This window comes from Platalea leucorodia, assembly GCF_965183815.1.
Source record: "Platalea leucorodia genome assembly, chromosome: 7".
Classification (NCBI taxonomy): domain Eukaryota; kingdom Metazoa; phylum Chordata; class Aves; order Pelecaniformes; family Threskiornithidae; genus Platalea; species Platalea leucorodia.
In genome coordinates this window covers 67,014,619-67,038,482 of record NC_138829.1, presented here as the reverse complement: position 1 = coordinate 67,038,482, position 23,864 = coordinate 67,014,619, and the positions used below count along the sequence as shown (strand labels likewise).

The following is a 23,864-nucleotide window of genomic DNA, read 5'->3' as shown; positions in this document are numbered from 1 at the left end:
TTAAAAACAAATACATTCATCTAAAAAACTACATCTAGAAGTTTATGAAGGTGAGGTGTGGTCTATTGAGTTTCATTTACATTAGGCAAATTTTAGAGGAAATATGTTTCACTGAAACAGAGCACTTAGTGGACTAGGTACCTTCTACCAGACAGATTATTTTGCCTAATCACATGCCTTTTTCCAAAATTCAGCATGGATTATCTATTAGGAGGCATCATCACCAAATGTCATTTTATTTTCTTTATTGCATAAAGGTAGTAGGTGGATCTTTTCGAGCTGAAAGGATGTCTTTCCAAGACTAACGGATAAAGAACTATCCTGAATTCGAAGTAAAATTTGTTACGCTCTCCTATAGCTTTTACAATAAGACATTATAAAGAAACCTTAGTTCCACAGAGGAAGCAAACACGATTAACTCAGTCACTAAAAGACCAGTCTGGTCTATACAACGTTCCTGTGAGGAGGCTTTTTGCCGTACCTAAAAATAGGCAGAGACTAGCTCAGCCTGACCTCCCTCCTCTCCCCGGGGCTCCCTCCATCAGAGGGCAGTTCACAGTCTCACCTTAGTGAGAGACCTCAGAAACTTCTCCGAAGTCTTGCTTTATCTCAAGTTCACCTTTGCACGTTGGCCTTCAATGACTAGTTACTGAACAGAGTATGTGATAAGAGACGTGTTGCAGCTACTTCCGAGCAGGAGCTTCCATGACAAGATTCATGAAACATTTCTTCTGAAATAGCAGTGCTTCCAAAACCCCCTTGTCTGACGATTTCCCAGGTCTGTCATGAAATTAATAAATAAAAATCTGGCCTTTATTGCTATAGAGGGCAACTGTTCCATCTTGGTCATCTACAAGCTGGTAAATGCGATAAAAAGAGCTCTTCATTTCTGAAGCTGGAGAAATAAAGTTTGATTAAATGTCCCTTGTCCCTCAGCTTCTAGAGGCGAGATTCTCTGCTCATGTTAGTGTAGGAATTTTCCTCAGGATTGTAACCAGGGAACTGGCATTTGTTTTCTTTGTTGGTATTATTCTTGAAGGTGTCATCTGTTCCAGTTTTATTTGCAACAACTTTAGGCAGATTTTTTTCAAAGTCCACCTGAAAAAAGAAAGAAAATACCCTAGTAGCTTGAAGCCTGTATTCACTGCTTTTTTCCTTTGCTTAAAGACTATCTTGTTGCATTTTGAAATTTTGACATCCTTTCTTATAAATCTGAGGAGTTCCTTTGCTGCGTGCAGTGACTCAGACCCACAGGCACAGTTCAGTGTGTGTCTCCTCCATACACAACCACTGATTTTCTCATTCCCCCATGGAAAGCCTTTGGCAAAAGCAACAAAAGCAACTTCTCAAACTCCTTTCTTCACGTAAAAGTCTTGAAATGTGCCCTCAGTGCGTTCCCCATCACTTAGATTTAGTTTTTCATTTGCATATTTATCTACATTTTAGTGGATTGGGTTTTTGTCTGGCCTACGCTTGCCTCGGTGGTTTCACACTGCAACTACGTGATTGATGGTGTTATTCTACATTTTAGGCAAATACAAGGGGATAAATGAATATGTGATTTCTTTTTTACTGCTTTCATTGAGATGATTTTTTTTTCTCCTGAGAAGTTCTAGCTGAAGGCTGTGTTGAGCACCTAAAAGCCAAATGAAACAGCTGAAGCAAATCTAGAGCCACAGCTGCTCTCCAAATTAGATCATTAACTTTAATGTCAAGTTTAATGCAAGCTGGGTGGAAGGACAGCTTCTACGTTATCGCTGAATACTGAGCCTTGCAGCTGAAAGATTACTTTCAAGATTTAAAGGTACCTGTAGAGTACTCTAAAGGAGCTGAAAACATATATATTGCTTTATGTCCCTTTTGTAAACCTCGCAGATTCTCCTCAGATGGAGCAATGTTGTTTCTCTGCAAACTGTTACAATAGTGCAAGAAAAGGAGGTGCTCATTCTTTATGGCTTCTTAACGAGCTATGAAGCCCTGAGACACCTGGGGAAAAGCTGGTCCTGTTTCCATGGAGGAGGTGGTGGGCAGGAGCAGCCCAGGTGCTGGTGGTTGCAGCTCTGCCTGATGGGCCGGCAGCGCTGCCCTGGAGGAGAGAAGCCCTGGAGGGTCTGAAGGTGAGGATGGCAGCAGCAGGAGAGCTTCGTGGACGTGTGAGTGCTAAAGTCTTTCTGTCTCTGCTTGGTGGGAGGAGGCAGTAGCTCGGTGAACTCCTCTCTGGGGTGTAAAGTGCGGTTTTGGCCCCGCTCAGCTGTTGGAGTGGGGAGGGCAGGGAGAGGGAGGTCAGCCCCCATGTCATGGGCTGCTGGCCGTCCCGAGGGCTGTTTGTCTCCAGAGACCCCGAGTCCCCGTGTGCTGCATAAACAGGGAGAATAGGTAACTTATAACTGACTAACGCTGAGTAGAAGGGTTTGGCTGATCTCATTTCCAGTCTGCAGTGCCTACGCAGCATCCCTTGCATAACTGCAAAAAGTGATTGCTGAAAGCTAGTCTGCTCTCTGCGTAGCACATGCCTTCGCGTACATATGTGTACGTACACCCGTCGCTCCCGGGCCGCGGCGGGGCTGAGCTGATGGGTTCGGGTACTCACCTCCTGGCTGTCGTGCCGCACGCCGCACCAGAGGGAAGTTTTGAGTCTTTCGGACCAAAAGCAAAACAGGTTGCAGACTGGTTTAATTAACACCGGTGGGATATTCTCTCCTTTACTGGGTCCTGAAAGGAGAAAGTAATGATACCCGGGTCTATGAAAAGCCAGGTGTGAGTCTTGGTAGCCTCAGAGCATGAGGTGGGGGGGAGCAGGATCAGAGCTCACTGCCCTGTCCTGAGTCTGTGTCTCACAAGCCACTTGGTGGATTTTTTGAAAGCTCTTTTAACAGCTGAGTCAGATTCTTATGCAAAAGCATTTATATATATATATATATATGTATACAACACCAACCTGTTATAAAGCTTATCAACAGCCCTGTGATGGCACAGCCTAGACAGCCAACAGCACTGAAGTACAGGTAGGACAGGGAGTACCAGGTATCTGCCAGCAAAGGCCTGTGAAGAGGTGACAAAAGGGAAAGAAGCAGCTAGTGATGACCACGAGGTATGTTTATATTGTCTCTTGACTGTGCCAGCAAAATACAGCTCCCGCTGCAGTCACTGTATGACCCGGCGGTGCTCCGTGCTCCCAGCCCGCTTGGCGGTTACCGGCTGCACCCCAGAGGCAGGCTGCAGGCTCGGGCTGCACGCTGCGCCAAAACGCAGGCTTAAGTGGTAACGACAGGGAAAATACCTTTCTGGAGCCGCCGTGGGAGCCGCCGTTGTCAGCGCCTCAGTGCTGTTAGCCAGCGTGCAGTTGAAAGTCGACAGTTGCAGAGGAATGGACTTTATCGGTGGTGCAGGGTAAATGAAAGAGCCAGTACCAGCCCAGAAAGCTAAGGTGATCCCAGTTAAGAGGCCTCCGATAGCACCCTTGGCAGGCATAGAAAGATACTGTTAAAGGTGATGCATGGGAAGTGCTTCTCTGCGAGCGTGAATTAGGCAGGAGTCAGGGATGACTGGTTACAGTCTCTGTCAGTGTGAATCAATTCTGTTCTCTCTCGACCAAGGTATAAAACACGGTGATTTATTGCCCTCTAGGAGTAAGAGTTGAAGCAAAACTGTGATGATCAAAACTGCAATAGAGAGTTTAGTCTTACTTCTGGGTAAACATGATGGGACTGCTCATGGGGCAATATGAAATGAGCTCATACTGTGTTTTCCCTGAGTTAGCAAAGGCAGAGCAATTGAAATCATTCTGTGCATCCCAAGGTGAATATAGGCTGGGGCAAATATTGAATATTTTTTTTTCTTTTTAATGAAAGGGAAGAAACTCAGAAATAAAAATAATTTTTTAAAAAAACCTTCATGTGAATCTAATCACCAATTATTCCACAGCTGGGTAGAGTTAAATTCAAATGGGATAAATTCAGACAGTGAAAAGGGACCTCTAAACAGATCTTGGACTCCTCAGGCTCTAAATCTGAAAATCAGCCCAGAGACTAAATCTAAACAACCCAAGCAATTTTCAAGATGGAGTTTTAACCATACACCGCCAAGAGATTTTCTTTTAGATAAGGACTTTTTTTTCCCCTTACCTTCCAGTTAGCACAAGGAAACACAATTCCCAGGGTAAATAATCCCAGCATGGGCCCCCCACACATGCCGTGGATGGAGAGGGAAGCCTGTGGATGCAGAGAAGAGACAGGACTTAGTGCAGCAGCTGGAGGGAGCACGCGCAGTGCTGGTTTCGGTCTATAATTTTCAGTGGGAAATGGTGGGGTAGGAGGGACCAACAGTGATTTCAGTGCACAATTAGAGGAAGAATCACACTCAGTATTGTTTCCCCGCAGTGAGTAAACAGTGAAGGAGTTGAGGGATTTATGGTTTTGTTGTTTTGGGGGGTTTTTTTCCTAGTTATTCCTCTCAGCAGAGTGTCCACAGAAATTGTTCAGGTAATCTAGCAGTCCCCAAGGATGTCAGAATTATTCAGTTCATTACATTTCTGTTCCTTCACGTTCGGTTCACTGCATTTCTGAAGCACGAGATACCTGCACAACTCCTCCCAGCAGCGATGCTGCTGCAGCCATTGAAGTGCACAGGACGCCATATAATATACCTGGAAAAGATCAGGCAGGGAGGTTGTCAGTGCTGGTTAATAGCGTGGACAATTTCTAATTCATCTAGTGTCCCAAGTGACCAGGCAGCACGGAGGAATTTGCACTTTGGGCTTTGATGTTTAAAGCGGACCATTAAGCACCCAGCAGCGTTTTGCGGGAAGTCTTGTTGGGTTTTTGGTTGGTTGGTTTTTCTTATGAAGCAGAACTTAGCAATGAAATTAATTTTGAAGTTATGCCTCATGTAGAAATGTTTCCGTTTCTGCTGCATTTAAATGACATTTTAAAAATAATCTAGTGAATGAATTGAACAATGATAAGCAACATGGCTTTCTTCCTTTGACACCAGTTTTAACTTTGTGGAAGACAAAACTCTGTATGTAGTAGACTTGAGGAAAGCCAACCAAAACTCATCTTCTGTGCTAGCACACCTTGGTTTCAGAGGTAAAATTGATCTTTCTGGGTCGTGAGTGCAAAAATTAAGTAGTAAGTGGAAAAGCAGGAACAGAGAAGGTTGGAGACAGTTACAGAGACAGTCTTGGTTTGGCTCTTCTGTGATCGTTGCCAACATCAACAAATGGTTATGATATTATTACAATACTTATAAAAGGGTTATGCTATTACTGCAATACTTGTAAAAAGTATCTTAAAAATTCAAAGCATTTTGGACGCTTGATATTTTGACTGTCTGTTTTTCATTTGTCTCTTTTACAATTTTATTTTTCTTTAAAAAAACTGAACAGCCTGCTTATGCAATACTCTAAGTTTGAATAGAAATGTCTTCTTGTACTACTATAAAAGAACAATACTTAGCAATACTACTATAGAGTAATGTGGTAATAACTACATTGATATTCTTTCTGTGTTGTAAAGAAGATCTCAGAGTGTTCCCCAGTATTTTCAGTAGACAAAACTTTTCAAAGGATTTTGAGTCATGCACCATATAGTGCACATGCTTAATTTTACTGAAGCATCATGCTGACATTCATCCTGGGAGTTTATAGAGGGTTATGCTCCTGTGGAGGTTTCCGAAGCACAAGTGTGTTTCTGAAGTAGTGTCCCTAGACAGTGCTCTTCACTACTCACAGAATTGCTCTTGGAGTCAATTGAGAGTCTGAGATTCTCAAGGATCTGAGTATATAAAATCCTGCCCTATTTTCTCCTGTAGTAATAGCAGCTGGGGGGATGGACAACTTTGCTGTTAAATAAATCATCCCGTCTGAGGTACCTACATAAGCCTTTGCTGATCCATGTGCTCATCTTCTCGGAGAGGTTTGGGAAACCTTTCTTGACCAAGTCTTCAAAGGTAACAGTTGCTAAAGCGTTGATGCTGGCAGCTACTGTGCTGTAGAAATGGAGAAGAACATTAAGTAAATAGGAAGCTATATAATCTGAAATAAAGTTGTATTTATAGAGAAATGCTGCCTCTTGTTCAGCATTAATACTGTAAAATGCCCAGTTCTTGAAGAGTATTTTTCACATATTCTGCTGGTGCTGGTGAGGTTTCTGTCCCTTCTGCAATTGCTAGGGGCCCTGCTTCATGCTAGCACAGAACAAGGTAGAAACTCATCCTAATTGACCCTTTAGTTTACCAGGCTGCAAAGACCTTCAAAATATAGGCATGTTCCAGAATAAAGATGTTACTCCCTTACAAGTCAAAGGATGTGCGGTGACCACTAGTGATACCCTGTTTCTCCACAAAATGCCTGTTCTGTTTTCTCTCATAACTGAAAAATATGGAATAGGAATAGTCTGACTCTTTTAGCTAGGTGAGTTAACCCATGTTTGGTGAACATGATCTCTGTGAATTTGTTGTGACAATATGGCAGTGTCAATACCTACAGCACAGTATTTGGTACTCAGTGCCCTTAACTGTGTTCTCGTCGTCTCCTGTCAGGAGCTGCCAGTGCCTTTTATGCGGGGTTTTTTGGTTTGGGGTTGGGGTTTTTTTTTCTTTATTTTCCTGTTTTGATAGCGCTCTCTTGCTTTTTCTACTCAGATAAGAGTCTTTAGAAACAGTCTGTTGGAGATTTACTCTATGGCATTTGAATAATGTCAATGTGAACTTGAATCTTCTGTCTTTCTAATGTCTATGAAGTGTTGATGTTTGGCCTGTAGAGGGTAGGAACTACAATAACACACGGCACCCTCTTGAAGAACACACTGTTTTTAAAACTCCTATGCAGACATCTCTTTTCCTAGTCTAACTCTGTGTCATGTGCAGATAGACTTGCTGAAAAGCTCTCTATCCCTAACTATGATATTGTGGCAGTCGGGTTGAGTGAAGGCAATTACACCATGAGCAGCTCCAAAGTTATTTTGGGAAGCTGAGCTCTTTTACAAAGAGAACTGGTGTTTCCTCAGTTTTTATACCCTTTTGAATGTGTTGATAATGTTATTCTAAAATGTATTTGGGATGGAAAGATACTGGAGAAGTGGAGCTAGACTTCGGCATAAATACAATGCAACTTGACAAATCACTACTGCTTCTTCCTAGAATGTGCTAAGAAAAACAGCTGGACTTTTCTTAGGGTTTCCTGTTTTGACCTCATTCTGGGTCCTCAAGAAATCAATGGTACACAGCTAAAATCTCATTTCAGATTTACAGACCTTAGTGTTCCACTGAATGCACAGGCGACAAACAGTCCCGGGACTCCTGGCATCGAAGAAAAAATGTCCATAACAAAATATGGCATGAGCTGGGGTAGAAGGAGCACAAGAGCAACACAAACAATTAGTTAAGATTTTCCTGGGTAACAGAAAAGAAGTAGCTGCATCTGAGCACGTTGCTAAATTCTGGTTTTGATCCAACTAACAAGGGGTGTCAGATTTTGAGCAAAGGGGATGTTGTTTGGCAGAAGTGGTCAATCAGATTAATACTGCAGGAGAGCCAGAATAGATATATTCTAGCCCTGATTCGGCAACCACCTTAGTGCCTGAGCATTGAAAGGACATAAAGCATCCCACAAAACTTAAACTGTCTCTATACGTGCTATGTCTCAGCCCAAAGCAGCTCCTAAGTATAACAATGGGTATCTGTACCTGATCAGGTGCTGAAATGAATTCAGCAGTCCAAGGGTCACAACTCTTGTAATGAGAGTACATCACCAAACCACAAAATACTGCACACACCAGCACTGTCCAAAGTCCCAATAAATTCAAGTAAAGTGCCCTAGAACAAAGGAGAGAAACTCTATTTAATACAAGACAAATATAGAAAAGCTGTTACAAGTTAGTTATTTCTAACTTTTTAGAGAGACGCCCTAATCAAAGCTAGCTATATCATCTCTTAAAGGCATCACCAGGGTAAGAAATTGTGTGTAATACTGATGTTAAAAAACATGAAAAAATACAGCCTCTTTATGCTCTAGGGCGAGGTAACTCTGCATACCTGGAAGAGACTGATCTAAGATCAGTAACCCGTAGGCAGAACAGACTGCGCCGAGCGCTGGGCCTGTCCCTCTGTCCCCTGTAAGAGCAGATTTTTGTCTGTCGGGAGTTGCTGCTCTTCTCCCTTTAAGCCACACAGAGTATTACTGTGCATGGATTTTGTCGTGGTTGCAATGCCGCCGTTGCAAAGTAACACACTTGGGGTTTTTTCACTAGTCCATGAGATGGATGTGGGTGACAGCATCTGCTGGGAAGGTTGTGTGGCTGCAGTTCAGTAATCGTGTAGCTCCTGAGAGCTGCCAGGTTCTACAGAGCCTACGTCGTGTTTGGACGTCACCTTACACAAGGTCTCTTGCTAGGGCTGGTTCAGAGCTGCGCTACTGGGACTCAAAGGTCTTTCAGGACTTGTTACTAGTGATGTTCTCACTGTTGTGACTTCCAAACGTTTTCAGAAACTGAATTTCAACAGAGTAAATTCATATAATATACCATGACCTTAAGAAAAACGAGTATGACTGCAGCTAGCAAAAAAGCTAACTGTTTGCAGAAGGAAAAAATTACCACCTTTATGCTTCAGCCAAGTGGGCAAGCAATTAGCACTAGGCACATGAAAAAAAATCTGGTTGTTTAGTAAAACACACGTCTAGCTATGCACATACTAATGCTGAACTTGAGGAAGGTAGCAGACTGGAGAGCTATATGTCTAGATTGTGAAGTTTCACTTGGTTCTTTGCCATTGATTCAAATTATTCTTATATTTTAGAATTTTAATAACTTATTGATCTCATTTTATTTAGATCATGCCTTGTACTATAGTGCCCCATTAAATCAATAACCACTTTTAATAAAATACAACATAAACACAATTCCAATAAATACATTTTTCCAATAAAGCTGTAGGTAGTACAACTTCTGTGTGGGCATCTTTTCCGTACTCTGCTTCTGAGGATTAATCTGACAGCCTGACCCCATATTAATAAAGTGCAAGAGTTAGATAGACACCCATTTTTCTTTCTTGATTTTTTTTATGTCATTTAGAGCCAGAGGAAGTAAGACTGTCAGCGCAACATTAGCTTACCACCACCCAATGGGATCCCAATATTTATTTAACATAACTGCCAAACTGTTAGTATAATTCCACGTCAGTATTTTTGATTGCTAGAATAGGTTAATGACAGGTAGCTTACAGTTTAGCGTGCTTTTCCGATTTGCAAGAAATGCATCTCTGTATCGTGGACTGATTAACTCCGTAGAGTCCTAGCCATGTAAATGTTCCCCCAATAACTATTGTCCAAAAGGTGTGTCGTCTCAAAGGATCTACATCAAAGCTAGAAGAGAGAAAGAAGCAATTCAGTTCACTTGTTTAAACACACATTTATTTAGCAAAAGGTAGGTGGTTTTTCAGAACTGTCTGGTATGTCCTACCTTCTGAATCAGAAGTGCTGCATTGGTAATTCTGTTTTCCAGCACAGACAACATCTAATGTGTTTAGATTTGGAAGGTTTTTTTACTTTTATATTGGAACACATTACTATCAAGTCAGGATAAACATCTATCATGCAGACTCAGTCAGAAGGCCAATTAATTGAGATAAATCACATTTATAAGGCTTATTATGCTCAGATTTCAGATCTGCGTCATATTGCAGCAACCGACCTGCAAGCCATCCTGCCTACTGACTACCCAGTCCTTTGCAAGAAACAAAGCCACTTACTAAACTCTAAAAATCCTCCGAACTCCTAGTTACATCATCGCGATGTGTTATTTCCTTTACAAGAAATTGCTTCAGCTGCAGTGTCATCTTTTTTTAACGATGAAATTTCATTACTCAGTAATTCTAACCAGTACAAGTACATCTTTGTCTTGCATCTGTCGTCTTTGCAATTCTACTAATCTTTATAGGTATAGCAGATAACATTTGACCTTGCTGTTAGATGCTGTCAGTGACTTGCCTTGATCAATGAACTTTTCAGTCAATGCCACAAACAGCCAAAGAAAGGTCAGTTTACTATCCCAGCGCACTGGTGCACCATTGCTAGCTGCTGTGGTGAGTGTACTTAAAACGAAGTGCCAGTTTTATGAATAAAAAAATAAAGATAAATGTAATTGGAAGGAATAATTGAGCTGTGTCTGTAGCTACAGAAAGAAAAATGGGAAAGCTCCCTTAGAGCTCAGCAGGGCTTTGATTTCTTCAAAGAGGGTAACAGAAAGAGGAGTTAAGCTCTCCTGGAAGGTCAACTGTGTTCCCAAGAACTGAAGAACTAGGGAACAGACTTCTCTGAGTCACCGAGGTTGTTCACCGGTAGTGTAATAACAAGTCTGAGTATTTTTGGCTTAGTGAGGGTAGGGTTTCTAAACATTAAATATACAAATATACAAAAAGATAAGTTTTGCACCATTTGTTTCTTACTCAAATATGTTTAGTCGTGATCCTTCATAGGCATCTTCCCAGATCTTGGTGGATCCACCGTTCAGAGTAGTTCCTCGAACCAAAACCGTCACGAAGCCAACCACCATGACAATCATTTGAAATGCATCTGTCCAGACAACAGCTTTTAATCCTCCCTAAAACAAACAGAAACTGTATGCTCTCGTCTTCTTTCCTGTTGTTCAAGTACAGCAAAAGGTAGAAAGACCCCTTATTTCAGGAGCTCATGAGCTGTATGTATAGCATCTAGCAAATCGGGACTATTCTTAAACTTTGTATTTTCCCATGAAGGTTTTTTTTGCAGGTCAGAAAAGGACACGGAGCCTAAATGGTTTGTCCACAGTCATATTAGATATTAGAATATTAGAATATTTGACCTCCAGTTAAATGCTTTTTTTTCTGCCTCCTTTATATGCATTTGAAGAATATATCATAGTGTGGAACAAAAGCTTAGGGAACACAAGCTGCCCTGTGTTTGTACTTCCCACAGCACCCTGTACAATTCTCGGAGCCCAGTGGTCCACAATTAGCCTAACACAGAAGAACAGCTCCAGAAAAAATGCAGTTCAGCTTTCTTCCACAGCTACTTTCGTATTTGATCAAACCTGTGCAAGAGCAGCATAATAAGTGTTTTCAGCAAGGGTGGACTGAAATATTGAAAAAAGTCATTAGTGGTAGTGAGAACAGAAATGAGGCTATGTCCTGAGCCCCACTTCCACTGCAACGTTTATCTTTTTTGTAATCGGGAGTCTCATGTTGCTTCCACTCAGAAGCAAAGCTCTCTATGACCTGTTGGTCGCCCTTCCTAGGCTTTATCACTCTGTTCTTGGTCTGGGGTGACACCAGGGACATATTTTTCATTACAATGTTTTTCAGTCTATTACTTGTAAAAGATAAGAAGAATCATCTCAAAAGATTTAGTATGGTAGCGGAAGGTTATCACCTCCTTATCTGGACTCTGCCTCAAGCTGTCTGGTTTAAACCTTGAGACATACAGCAGAGGATTTGAGAGGAAATAGTCTTTTTTCTCCAAATACACTTATACCACAGAGTCTAAAAGAAATTTATCTCTATGTTCTCCTACTTTAAACTTCAGCCACTTAGACTCTATTTAGACGCTGCCCTTCTGCAATAGCCTGTCCTGTATAAAAGATGGTTGAATTAGCAATCTGTGTTCCTGCTGTTCGGTTACGCCTGTTACGTACCAGAGTGCAATAGAAAGTGCAGACAATTCCTGTTGCAACTACAGAGCCCCAGAGATCAAATCCAGTGACTGTGAAACCAAAGAAAACCAAATGGTTAGTGAAATGGGGGTAGGTCATCTGGATGGTAACAGAAAAGCTATGATCCTTTAGCCTTAGAAGGATGGGAGTAATTATTAATTTTAATCTTTTGTGTCTATTAGGAGCTTTACTGGATTGTTCAGGTTTCTAAACACTACTGGATACTGTTTTGCATTGTTGTTTTCTTGCAAATTGTATTTAACAAACTTTCAAGTGTGCAAAAGTAATAATGCATAAGAATAATTGCCCAAAGAAAAACATCATTCCTATGGGACACAGCTTTATAAGCAATGCCTTCCTTCTGTTCTTAGTCCAGAATTTTCTCTTGAGAAATCAAGTTCCTCAGAGTTTTCCACAGAATCCTAGGGAAAAAAAAAATCCCAAACTAAATTCCATTCCCTGCGACTAGGAACAGTTTAACACTAAAATGTGCTGCATTAACACGATTTTGCATATTCATTTTACTTCATAAAGTTACTTTCTACATGATGTACAAAGTTTGGTTTGACTTATACTGAAGTCTCTCCCATCAGGCATAGTTTCTGAGGGCAAATCTATTTGTCAGGATTTTCTTATTAGCAAAGTTAGCGTGGCCTAATAATGAACGTGAACTGTCACATAAAATTCAGTTGAGCTCCAGAGGAAGGAAGCTCGGCACTGTGTGAGAGGTGGGACTGGGCAAACTGGATGCAACTCGGATGATGAACAATGAAAAGAGCCTCTCAGTCTCTTCCCAATTGATTTTGGTGAAATCAGGAGTTGGGCCATGGTGATTCCTTATGCCCTATGGCAGTGAAATTGCTAATCCCATCTATTACGATGGATGCTGTAAGGCTAGTTTGCAAAGATTAATTAAAGAAGTGTGTGGAAAGCAGCACAGCATTCAGCTCCAGCTACAGGGAATGGAGTTATGCCCATGGGAACCTGAGCATGGGAGACAGGGAAGGGGGGAATCAAAGTACAGAATACATCTTGGATCATCAGCTTGCACTGTGAACTTTGTCAGGGCGTTGAGAAATTGTTCGTTGCTAACCTCTTCGGGTGGTTACTAAGTGCAAAGGAGAGAAGGACTGAAAACGTGGGGCTCCTGCTAATGTACTGGTGTGAGAGAGAGATCTGGGGAGTCAGAAAAGCAGAGGTACAAGGTGCAGACAAAAACCTTATTACAGATCTTCTGAGGGTTTTGTTTGCGTTGGTTTTTTTTGGCTGCTTTATCTGTTGTCCTCACTTAATTTATTCTAATTGTCTTGTGGTGTGGGTATTTGGGGTAGACACGTAGTGCGGCATGGGAACTCACCCTGGTTGAGTGCCAGTGATGGAGCATAAACCACTATTCCCGTGTAAAGGATCTGAAGGAGAAAAAGTTCATGAAAAATACAAACACATATGTGAATGTTGAGTGATAAGGCTTCTATGTAGAGTGGGGGTCAGAGCAAAATGCCACATCTAGAGGTTTCTTTAGATCAGCTTGTATTGTGTATGGTTTTCTGTTTCAGCCTTTACAAAATAAAAATCTTTGGTTTCATTCTTTTCTGATGGAAGGACCATTATCTGTCTTGGTATTCCTTATTTCACCCCTTGCTAAGATGACTAGATGACAAAAACATCCTAGTCAAATGGAAAGAGGAGCTCTCAGGAAAACACAAACAGTGATGCAGAGATAACTTTGATTGATCTTGGAAATTAAACTTCCCTTGTTCCATTCAATCCCTTTCAAAGTATCTGACTTGATGTCCTTCACGTCTATGTTCTGACAGAACTGAGGGAGAAACAAAGCCTGGGAAGTCAATAAGCATTCAAATCCATTGCTAAAGGTTTTGGAATTAATAAAATGGAATTAACATAGAAAGAAATGTCTGCCAATGTCCCAAAACTTTCCATTAAACTAATGTAATCTTTTGAGAAGCTTGGTGAAGCTTTAAATCAAAGGGCAAAAAAGCTATTTGATGGCTACAATAGTGCCTTGGGTGGCTCCCTAAGTGTTGGGTTTTTGGGGTGGTTTTTTTAGTTGTTTGGTTTATTGAGGGTTTTTTTTTGGTAAAGTAGGTAGGTAAAGTTAAGTAGTAGCAGTAGTAGTAAAGTGGTGTTTTGTGGGGGAAGTAAAGCTAGTCTCTGCCTAACCTCTCCATCCAAAAGCCAGGAGTGTTATTTATTTTATCTACACACACAGGGGTGTGGAGTTGGGTAGGCAGTGTTTTATGGTAACGCAGAGCAGTATACAGATGTGGAGTCTGCACACAGTAGGCAGCGATTTCTGCTGTTGGGCTTGGTCCCTGGGACCTGGCGCTGGGAGCAGCCCTTGCCACGTGCAGCTGCTTTGCAATGGGATACCCTCACCCTGGTGTCATAAATGGGTAACTGGTGAACTAAATGTACCCAGCACAGCTCGCCTAGCTTCTCAAAAAAGACAGAATCCACTCATTTGGAAAGAGAGAGACTTCAAGGGAACATAATGAGACTAAGAATTTGAGAAGCTGTGGGAGTTCAGCACAACATCCAACTGTCAAAGACAACAAAAATGGCATTTTTAATCCTAAACAGGAGAAAGCTAGAAAGTTAGGAAAGTAACCATTATTTCTTTTTAACATTTACAGTCCAACTGAAAAAATTAAGGAAAAAAGAGCACTTATTAAAACATCTCTTTGTAAAAAATGCACAGCCTGAGACTAGCCTGTCAAAATAAATGTTGAGTGAAATTAGCACAAAGAGTCAATGTCTTCTTACCGTCTGCAGGATGTAGATCAATGTTGCAGCAAGACGGACCATCTTGTTAAATCTTAACTCCAAATACTAAGAAAAAAGAGGAATCTCAGTAAATTGCACATGTAGCATGTGTGACACAGCTATTAACCTTCTGGTCGTCCTGAGTAACAGCTTGCTATGCAAGTAAAATTACTGGCAACTGGCACTACTGCTGTGAGTAATGAACAGGAGAGCATGGTAACTATTACACATAGAGATAATTACATTTAAGAAATCTTCTCATCAGTAGCATGTACTTGAAGTTATATGTTGGGTTGCAGTGTTCAAAATATGCTTTGTATTGGGAATAACTGAAAGAGCCCAGGGGCTACAAGGAAAAGAAACTTCAAATGAAAGCATATTCCAACTATATGAAGAGGAAACTTGAGGTCATCTCTACAAGAAATAGCATAGTTTCACTCGTGTAGTGACAAAAGCGGTGGTGGAGCAGATGGAGAAGCAGCAACATAGAGGCTTTCACAGTGCTTGAGCTATGCTGGCTTTCTCATGTGCTGTGTCTCAGTCTAAAGCCAAATCTGTACATCATCAACAGGGAGAGGCAAGTGGGGTTCTTGTGGACTTCCAGGTGGATGTAGAGAGTCATTCCCAATTATCACACCACTGCAGAAGTGAGTAGACCGCTAGGCCCAAAAGCCCAGATTTTAGGCCTGAGTGACCACCTGGAGTCTCTCTAGAGTTGACAAAAAAAATTAAATCTGTGCTGCTAACCCTGTGGCAGCCTCCCACTCAGCGTTGGGTGGGCTGGGTCTCTCCTTGGGCCATCGTCCTGAGTGCTCCCCAGCAGACACCGGGCATGGGCTGTTCAAGTCTCCTCTCTTTTCCTTCGTATTAATTTTGTTCATGTTCATCTTTCTTGTGTCTCTTGCATAATAAGCCCCGCAGTCTGCCATACAAATAAATAGCTAATTTATGTGACTTGACTTGTTTCTAAAAATAATTCATGAAGCCAGAAGAGTCATCTTTCCAGCATGCTTGAAGGGACTCTGGCTACAATGACACTTTCGGTGGTTCAGATGAGAGAAGTAATTCATTCTCTGATCTTGCAACAAAACCAGTGAGAAAATGCAGTTACTTGTGGCAACGGGAAAAGATGAACAATTTTACTTTCTTCCAACCTGTAACTGAAATATTTCCAAATACCCAGGCAGAGCTGTTTGCATAAAGCCCCTCCTTGGGTTTGGGTTAAGAGAACATGAGCAGCCTTTCTGTTACCAGGAAGCTCCTCAGGAACTAACCTGGCTTTCTTCATCCAGTTCTTGCTTAGTTGAAATTGCCCGAAAACAGGAGCAGCCAAATTTGCGGCAGTTGATTAAAGTGACTAAAAGGCTATTCCCAAATGCTTAAAAGCTGTCCTACGGGTGTGCAGGTGACAAGGGCTGCACATTGTGCTCCTGGCAATAACATCAAGGACTACTGATTTTTTTTTTTTTTTTTTTACTGCTGAACTGTCATATGAAGAAAATAGTGTGTTCCACGAGGAAAGCCAGGCAAAAACTCTAGAAAATTCAGAGGTCATTCATTTCATTTCCTAGAGAATCCCTGAATTCATTCTTCAGCCCTGACTTTTTTTTTTTTGAGAGAGAGACCTGCCATCTTCTTCCTCTTATCCCTTTCTCACCTCAGCTTTTTAGATATCAAATAGTCCACTTTTATAGTAAATTGAACCTAATTGCCAGATCTAGACCGAGTTTGAACTGGACAGTATTGAATTTTGTTCTTAAAGTCCATCTTTAATACCTGCTCTCTAAACCAGACTGGAGTACTTACTCATAAGATCAAAACCATTTGGATACACTTTAAATATTTTCCAGTTGTAATTTAATTTGGTGCTGGTGTGTAAACCCTTATCCTGTCTTTGTTATATATGCATAACAGGAGGTCTGATCCTTAATTTGTGATTTCAACTTATGCAATATAAATAACTAGTTTGAATTAATGCAACCAGTTACTGAAAATAATTAATGTATCAATACACTTGTTCTGTAAAACACTGCAGAAAGTTTTCTGTAAGATTTTTCTCTAGAAATACCTATATACATGATACTGACTTCTATGTTAGAATAGTGCCATTTTTATTATTTTTACTTACCTCATAAGTGCTTGTAATGCCAGATCTGTAAAATACAGGTAGAAAAAGTTCGGCAGTAAAAATGATGACAAGCGCATATGAAAGAAAGAACAGAACAAAAGATGCCCCATAGCGATAAACTTCGGAGGGTGTCCCCAGAACGGTGACTGCTGACATGAAACTCGAAGTGAGAGAGAAAGCTATTGGTCCACATGTCATCTGCCTACCGCCCACCAAAAATTCCTTTGAAGTTTTCTTTTTCCTCTCTTTAACTGCAAAAAAGACTCCAATGCTAGCACATACTAAAAATAGTGCTGCAAAAACAACATAGTCCCAAGCCACAAATTTTTTGACTTCTGGAGCTACAAAGTTTGACATAGCACCAGCTGGACAATTCGCTGGTGGAGGATTCTGGTTTTCTATAGCTGTTGCTCAGAATAGATTATCTCAGTTGACAGCAAAGTTGAAGCTTATCTGCAACTCATCAATGACAAATAATAAACAGAAAGACTATTCCACTAGGAGACTTTTTTAAATCCAGTTCACTTCTAAAGAGGAAAAAAATATAGCTAAGGATGAGTTAGGAAGGTGCTAAATGCACTTAGACCCTAGTGCTACTGATGCTTCTGTCAGGCAGGCAGGAGCGGGGGACTTAGCTGTGAAATCTGTAGTACGCTCCCTTTTTATCTGTGAGGTTTTAATTTAAGGTTAAACATTAGCCTGACACATTGACTTGATCTGACTCTTTTCTAACCTCTCAGCATTTTTAAATAATAAAATGAGAGCAAAATGAAGGAAAGCTCAGTGTACGGACCTATGACCCCTCTCGTGAGTTTGTTTTCAGAGGAGCAATTCCTTCATATGGATAAAAACTAAACTTGAACATCAACGATAGGGTTCAGAATTGTCCTTTGATGTTCTAAGTGTGCTCCTTGGTAAATCCTCTGGAAGTTAAAGCTGCCTAAAGAACTAGAGCCTTTAATGGATAAAAGTAACTGTGGTGCTTTCCCCCTACCCACCATAGCCCAGCTTTGGTGTGTTTGGGAACCCAGGGGATCTCCAGATGAGCAGAAGTGTGGTTTGTGCTATGCTGTTTGAGGATGACTTTCAGTTAGACACTAATTTTTCGCTGATCGCTACTGACAGCAATTTTGCTTATAGTTTATACGGGTCCATGTGAGAGGTGGCTTATTTTATTTATCCATGTACAACTTGGTCAGACCTGCAGGACAAGAGGACCAAAGAGAAGCAGATTAGACAACAGCAATGCTTTTCTTAGATGCATCTTTGGCCTAATTTGTTGAATTCAATTAATTAGGTTTTCCTTGTATTGGCTGGGGTTTTTTTGGTGAATATTCATTTTATCTCTATCTATGCCATGAAAATACATTTTCCAAAGAAGCAGGCAATGACTTGTCATGCCAAAGGATTACCTTGTACAAAGAGGCAGTGTGGTAGTCACAGCCCTGAAGGAACGGTGGAGGGCATGTTTTGGAGACAATCAAGAGATGCGGTAACCTGGGGTAGCCTTTAAGAGCAAAAGTCCTTTTCTTCAGACAAGCTTGGCTGGGGATGGATCCCAATTTCTTAAGTCATCAGTAAACAGAGATGTTTTTGCTGTGTCAGTTGTACCCAGCAAGTTAGTGAGTGTCCAGACCCGAAGCCTTGCCTGTCCCCATCCTTCTGCTCAGGAGAAAGAGGAGCATATGTACAGCAACCTTCATTGCTCAGCGTGGAGTCAAAGAAAATCCAGGACAGCCTATGGCTGGAACTGACGACTTCTGTCCACAAGTGCTGTAAAGATTGTGACATTTTTGTGGTTGATTTCCGTGAGACTGAGTGTAAAAGGGGGAGTTGAAAGGCCTATTTCTGCTGCAGAATATGAATTTTAAAAAAATAAAAAATAAAAAAAAAGCAGATACTTAAAAGGCACTGCTTCATTTATAGCTGAAATACTTTTAGTTGAGAAAGTGTGAGCACGTTTGTGAGGTATGATCCAGCCCTCTGTGAAAGCCGGGATGTCGATTACAGCCGCATCAGTTGCCATAGCACTTGTTTGTGTGCTGTAACCCGCAGGTAGCGCAATGGAGGGACCAGATGAGAGCAATAAAGCAGCCTGCATTGCTGTGGATCAGTCAAAGTGAGACAGTAGAGGTAGTGCTCTCTAAATTGTCATCCAACCACCTCACAGTAATTTATTTATCTAACTATACCCCCATCGCTGGTTAATATTTCTCTTTTGTACAGAACAAATGTCTTAAGGCGTGTCCACTCTCACAAAAGCAGCGACTTTCACTTGCCAGCCATTCCTCTGCTTTTGGGGTGGGGTTTTTTTGCCCCCCCCCTTTTTTTTTTCCCCCCTCTCTCCTTAGAACTGTAAGAACATGGATGTTTTCTGCAAGTTTTAATCTATATCTATAACAGAGTCTGTTTAATAAACGTCTCTGGCAATGGTAAAAGCCATGCCATTACAATGGTGAGGTCAACCATCAACCCAGGCTCGCAGGAGGCTCATTTAACGATTTAACGGGGTATGATGGAGTGTGTAGGGCTAACCAGGCAAACCACATGCGTGCTTCTTCCCATAAACCACAGTTGATTGCTAGCTCAGTCACGATGATGCCAACTGAATACACAAAAAGCTGCAAAGAAACAAACTTGAGGGTATTCCCTCTTAAATTTGAGCCACTGAACTGCACCATGTAAGTAAGACTGCATCAGTCTTACTCACATCGTTGAAAGGGTGGAGAACTGTTTGTGGGCCCTGGGATAAAAATCAAAAATAAAAAGTAGCCAAAAAAAAAAAAAAAATCACCTGAGTCAGAAGGTTTCAGTGCCAGTCATGTTACCAGAGAAACTCCAAGTGGAAGATCCCTGTAACATTCATTCTAGGAAAATAAATGTAGTGTAATATATTATTACTGGCTTGAACACATATTTAAGATGGTCTGTTTGCCATCAGCAAACACTGCTAATTAGCAGCTGGGCTAACTGTGCTGTCACACAGTGACGAATAAAGCTGCCTGTCAGCTCATGTGGGCTCAGTGCATAGTAATTTGGGTCGGATTCCAGGAAGCTTCTCCAAATAGCAGAATTCCTATTGGCATACATGTAAGCCTGCAGAGATTTTTTTTTTATTATTCTTTTTAAATTATGAATGGTCTTTCTAGCAGAAAAGTATTTTTTGGATGATAGTATTATACACAGAAAGTATGAAAAAACTAATGGGATAATAAACTGGAAATCAAATTAGAAATGTAAATTTGTATATTATGCTATAGCCCTCTGATACATTTTCAGCATAGCTTCATGGTGTTGTTCAGAATAGCCATTTTAGCTAAATCTCACATAGAAAAAAAATATGCCTTAGAAATGCAATTTCTGAAGAAGAAATATTATTTTTAAAAAGTATGAAAACACTTATTCTGCCGTGATGATATACCTTAGGTGAGAATAATGGAAATTTTTATTTCCCTGAAATAGTAAAAATATTTTATATTTCACTTGTGAAGGCTCCTGTGAAATAAAGTTTTAGCCAGGGTAACCCAAGGAAGAACCTTGATTTCTTGAAGCTTCTATACCCCTTTCAGTATCTGACTGTGAACCAAGAATTGGACAAAAAAAATCCAACTTGAGTGAGGGCCTATTTCAGGCCCCATTTTGGCATCTGAAATAGGTGCTTGAGATAGCAAAGATAAGTGTGTTTCTAATTAGCCACAGCCCATCTTTCTGCGGTCAGGCAGGAAAACCTGCAACGGACGCTCCTCCCCGTGAACTGCTGTACTTTTTTGCCCCTATTTTGGGGGAACATAAGTCCTTTAAGGGGGAGAGGAGAGATCAGTGTAGTTCAAATGAATGGGCGTGTATCACTTGCATCTTTCAGTCTGAGATTAGGAAAACAGCAAGCTTTAATTTGGCGTTATATTCCCTTGAGGATTCTCCTCCAACACTTGCCAGACTCACTTGCCTTTTCCTAATCTCCCAAAAAGTGATGCCCTATGTACCACGCTTTGCATATTTGTCAGCAATTCCCTAGGAGCAACGTAGCAGTGCTGAAGCTGCCTCTGCCCGCTGCTCTCCCCACCGCAGCCCTCCGTTACAGCCACCTTGTCCACCCAGATCCTGAATTTCACGCATCCACAGGGGCCTAAATTAATATATAGTGAAAATCTCTCTCTAGTCCAAGCAGTGAGTTTAAGCAGTACAAGCAAGTGTATGCTACAGATTTTTTTGTACATAATTACTACCTCTCTAAATAATCAAATTGCTTAAACTACATCATTAATCAATAGTAATGATATTCTCCACTTCTCTAGCTCAGTCATATGCATTTCACCTTTACAATCTCTTGATTAGAAGTACTTCAATTAATGGAAAAGTCATTGGCTCCTTATTATTGAAGAGTTTTGAGTTTGAAATACCATGCAGAATCCTGTGTTTAAGATGGAATATTAACATAAACTACCACAAACTAATTGCAAGTGCAGTTAACCCTTTGCTTTATGTGCTTTTCTCATCTCCATCTTTAAGAGATCCTCCCTTGGGCTTCTCTTCATCCAATGGGAGGGGAGGGCAAGCCCACCCAGCACTTTGGAAGCTCAGCAACGTTTCCAGCACCTTCTTGGTTCACGCAGGGGCAGCCCTCCCTGCTGCTGTCCCCAGTGCCCATGAAGGGGTGGCTTGTGCCCTGGGGCAGGACAGTGGCCATCCAGCACCCTCCTGGGCTTCTCATCAGGCTGGCAGTGGGGGCTCCCCAGGCCCTACGGCACCCCTGGCTCTCACCCATCCTCCCTGGCTGTAACGACAGCGGAGGCACCGGGGCATGGGCAGCATCGGTCCCCCCCATCTCCAGGACCAAAGCCTTGCTGGCAAGGGCTGCATCTACCCCCTTGTCCTCCTGCCATACCTCAGAGATTGAAATCCTTTCTGGCAAACCAAACTTTCTGATTCAGGAGACTGCTCTGGCTGGTATTTTTTTGGCACCAGTTCCCTTTGGGCTACTTGAACCTCTCTCATGCCAGTCTGGCTCCAAAGTGTGAGCTGCTGATGCGAGGCATGGGGGGTTTGGCCATTCAGCACAGGCTGCCTGTGTGTGTTGCTGATGTGTGTCAAGCTGGGCTAAGGGCAGTGGAGAACACTGCCCATCCCCTTGTGTCCTGTCCCTTAACTTGCTATCAAATTTCAGATGTGCGGTTTTCTTTTCTACAGCCACATTTTCTCTATTTCCCCCCTCCCTTGGTCTCTTTAATAAGCCAGTGACAGTGACATTATTTACAACTTTTCCCAAAGGGCAGCTCTTTGGATTTAGTGCTGTTTTAGCAGGTTGATCCAAGGTCCATCAGGACAGGTCTTGCACGTGGAGGTGAACCCTTTGCAGGGAACTATGCAGGAGAGCCAGGCAATTTCTTACCAAGGTCAGGGACTTGGGGACGGAGCTGTGTAGCCCCCCAGGCCTGAATTAGAGGTGTTATTAGCATGGAGATCCTGGTATGGCAGCACAGCTATCTGACAGTGGTCAAAAGCTTATCCAAACTTTTATTAGATTCTTGCATCTAGACTGATAATACTCAAACATTCATTAGATTCTTGCATCACAGGAAAACAATTGAGCCACAATTAGCTGCTCTTAATTATTCTGTTTAAAAAGAGTTTTGCTTTAGAGACTCTGATAAAGCATAAGGAAAGTTCCCTTGCTATCATCTCAATGACTGCAGCACCTCATGTTAGCTCATGTTTGGATAGTTATAATAATTACGGGGTTTCCTCATCTTGTAGGAAATTAACAACTTTCAGAGCTTTAATTTGCTGAGTTTTTTTACCTTCTATCCCCATGAGGCTATGATGCCAGTTAGTTATTAATGATAAGCACAGGTTCAAACTGAGAAATCTGACAGGTTTTGGTGCCCACGTGCCATCCATGTGGGATGGTGTCACATTGCATAACCATCGACAACATTCGTTGGGTGTAAACCATGCCTTAAAGGCCACATTTGACCGTATGCGATGACTAGCTTAGAGCTAGCTTTTCAAAAGTGGCTAGCACTTAAACTTTCTCAGTGTGATGCTTTATAGGTAGATTTTTAAATAGTCAGGGGATATTACTTGCAACTGTTCTTCATAGAACTCAGTGCTGCTTGCTAATGAAGCCTACTGGTGACAGGACTTCAAGGCTTTTGAGCAGAGAAAAAGATGACCAGAGAAGAAAATATAAAATACACTAAATCACTGGAAATTTATAAAGTAAAGAATTATATTTTACCGTTGTGTTTCAAGTTGGCAGCATCCTTTACCCTAGGTTGAGGTAACTGTTTCACAGGTAAGAGCATGTGAAAGAAGAATGTTTTTCATCAGTTATTCAGTTCGTTGTTTGGAATTATATCCTGTCACAAATAACCTATATGCATTACCTGCTTTTATGCATTTCAGTGACATCTTTTAAGTACTTTAGTTATATATGTTGATATTTATTTTGGGGGCGGGGGGGGTAGGGATTAAATGATTGGTTATATATAGCAGTCTTGTTTGTGCAATAAATGTAATCATGTAGGACAGTGATTTCTCAGACTTTTCTGCAGTGGACTGCCTGTTTGCGTTAACCCAAGTTCTAGCTCTAACCCTTTTCAGTCTGAAAAGGCAAATGATGACTTTGTCATAAATTTCTAGTGTAATACAAATATTTCAAATCTTATCATACTAGTGCTTACATAGATTCTTCAAATGTTAAAGTCATGTTTCAGTTTGCATGAGGTTTTTCCAGTAAAAAGTAGTTCCCCTTTGGGAGGTGTGCAGGGAGGCTTTGCTTAGTAGAATTCAATATATGCAACCATGTTGGGGGGTTGTATCGGCTGAAATAAACTCCTGAATTAAAACTTTGCTTTTTTTTTTTTTAAATAATCTGAAATTTCCCTCCAGATCACAGTTCCTAAACTAATTTAGCATGGGTATTTTATAACTAGTAATATATATATCAAGTTTTGGTTTTCATATGTATTAAGGTATTGCGAGTTTGATTCAGGGGGAGGGTTCTTTTCACAAAAGGCAGCTAGTTGCACTGTAGAAGACGCCACAAATTTTAAGATGAGCCTTACTCTTTTAGTAAGGTAAAGACTCTTCTTCCCCACAAATGGGAGACAAGTAACAGCTACGTATTAAAACATGGTGTAATATCTTTCCTGTCAATACCGAACAACAATCTACAAAATGCAGTAGTGTTTCTGCAAGGCGGCGTCTACAGGAATTATGAGCTCTAATTGTGGGTCGAGGGTTTGCCAAGAAAGCTCTAGAATATA

The 23,864-nt window shown here is 41.3% G+C and overlaps 1 protein-coding gene across 1 annotated transcript; it reads right to left on the bottom strand.

The window, feature by feature from the left end:
- Positions 1–939: 939 nt before the first annotated feature.
- On the bottom strand, positions 940–16,953 carry SLC5A12 (solute carrier family 5 member 12; the record flags this gene model as incomplete). Its single annotated transcript, XM_082318774.1, has 15 exons — positions 940–1,098; positions 2,591–2,712; positions 2,939–3,042; positions 3,281–3,459; positions 4,125–4,211; positions 4,578–4,645; positions 5,876–5,988; positions 7,254–7,342; positions 7,686–7,815; positions 9,221–9,361; positions 10,444–10,598; positions 11,667–11,734; positions 13,042–13,093; positions 14,469–14,534; positions 16,597–16,953. 15 exons carry the CDS (start codon positions 16,951–16,953, stop codon positions 940–942), a joined length of 1,890 nt encoding a protein of 629 aa, XP_082174900.1.
- Positions 16,954–23,864: the final 6,911 nt, after the last annotated feature.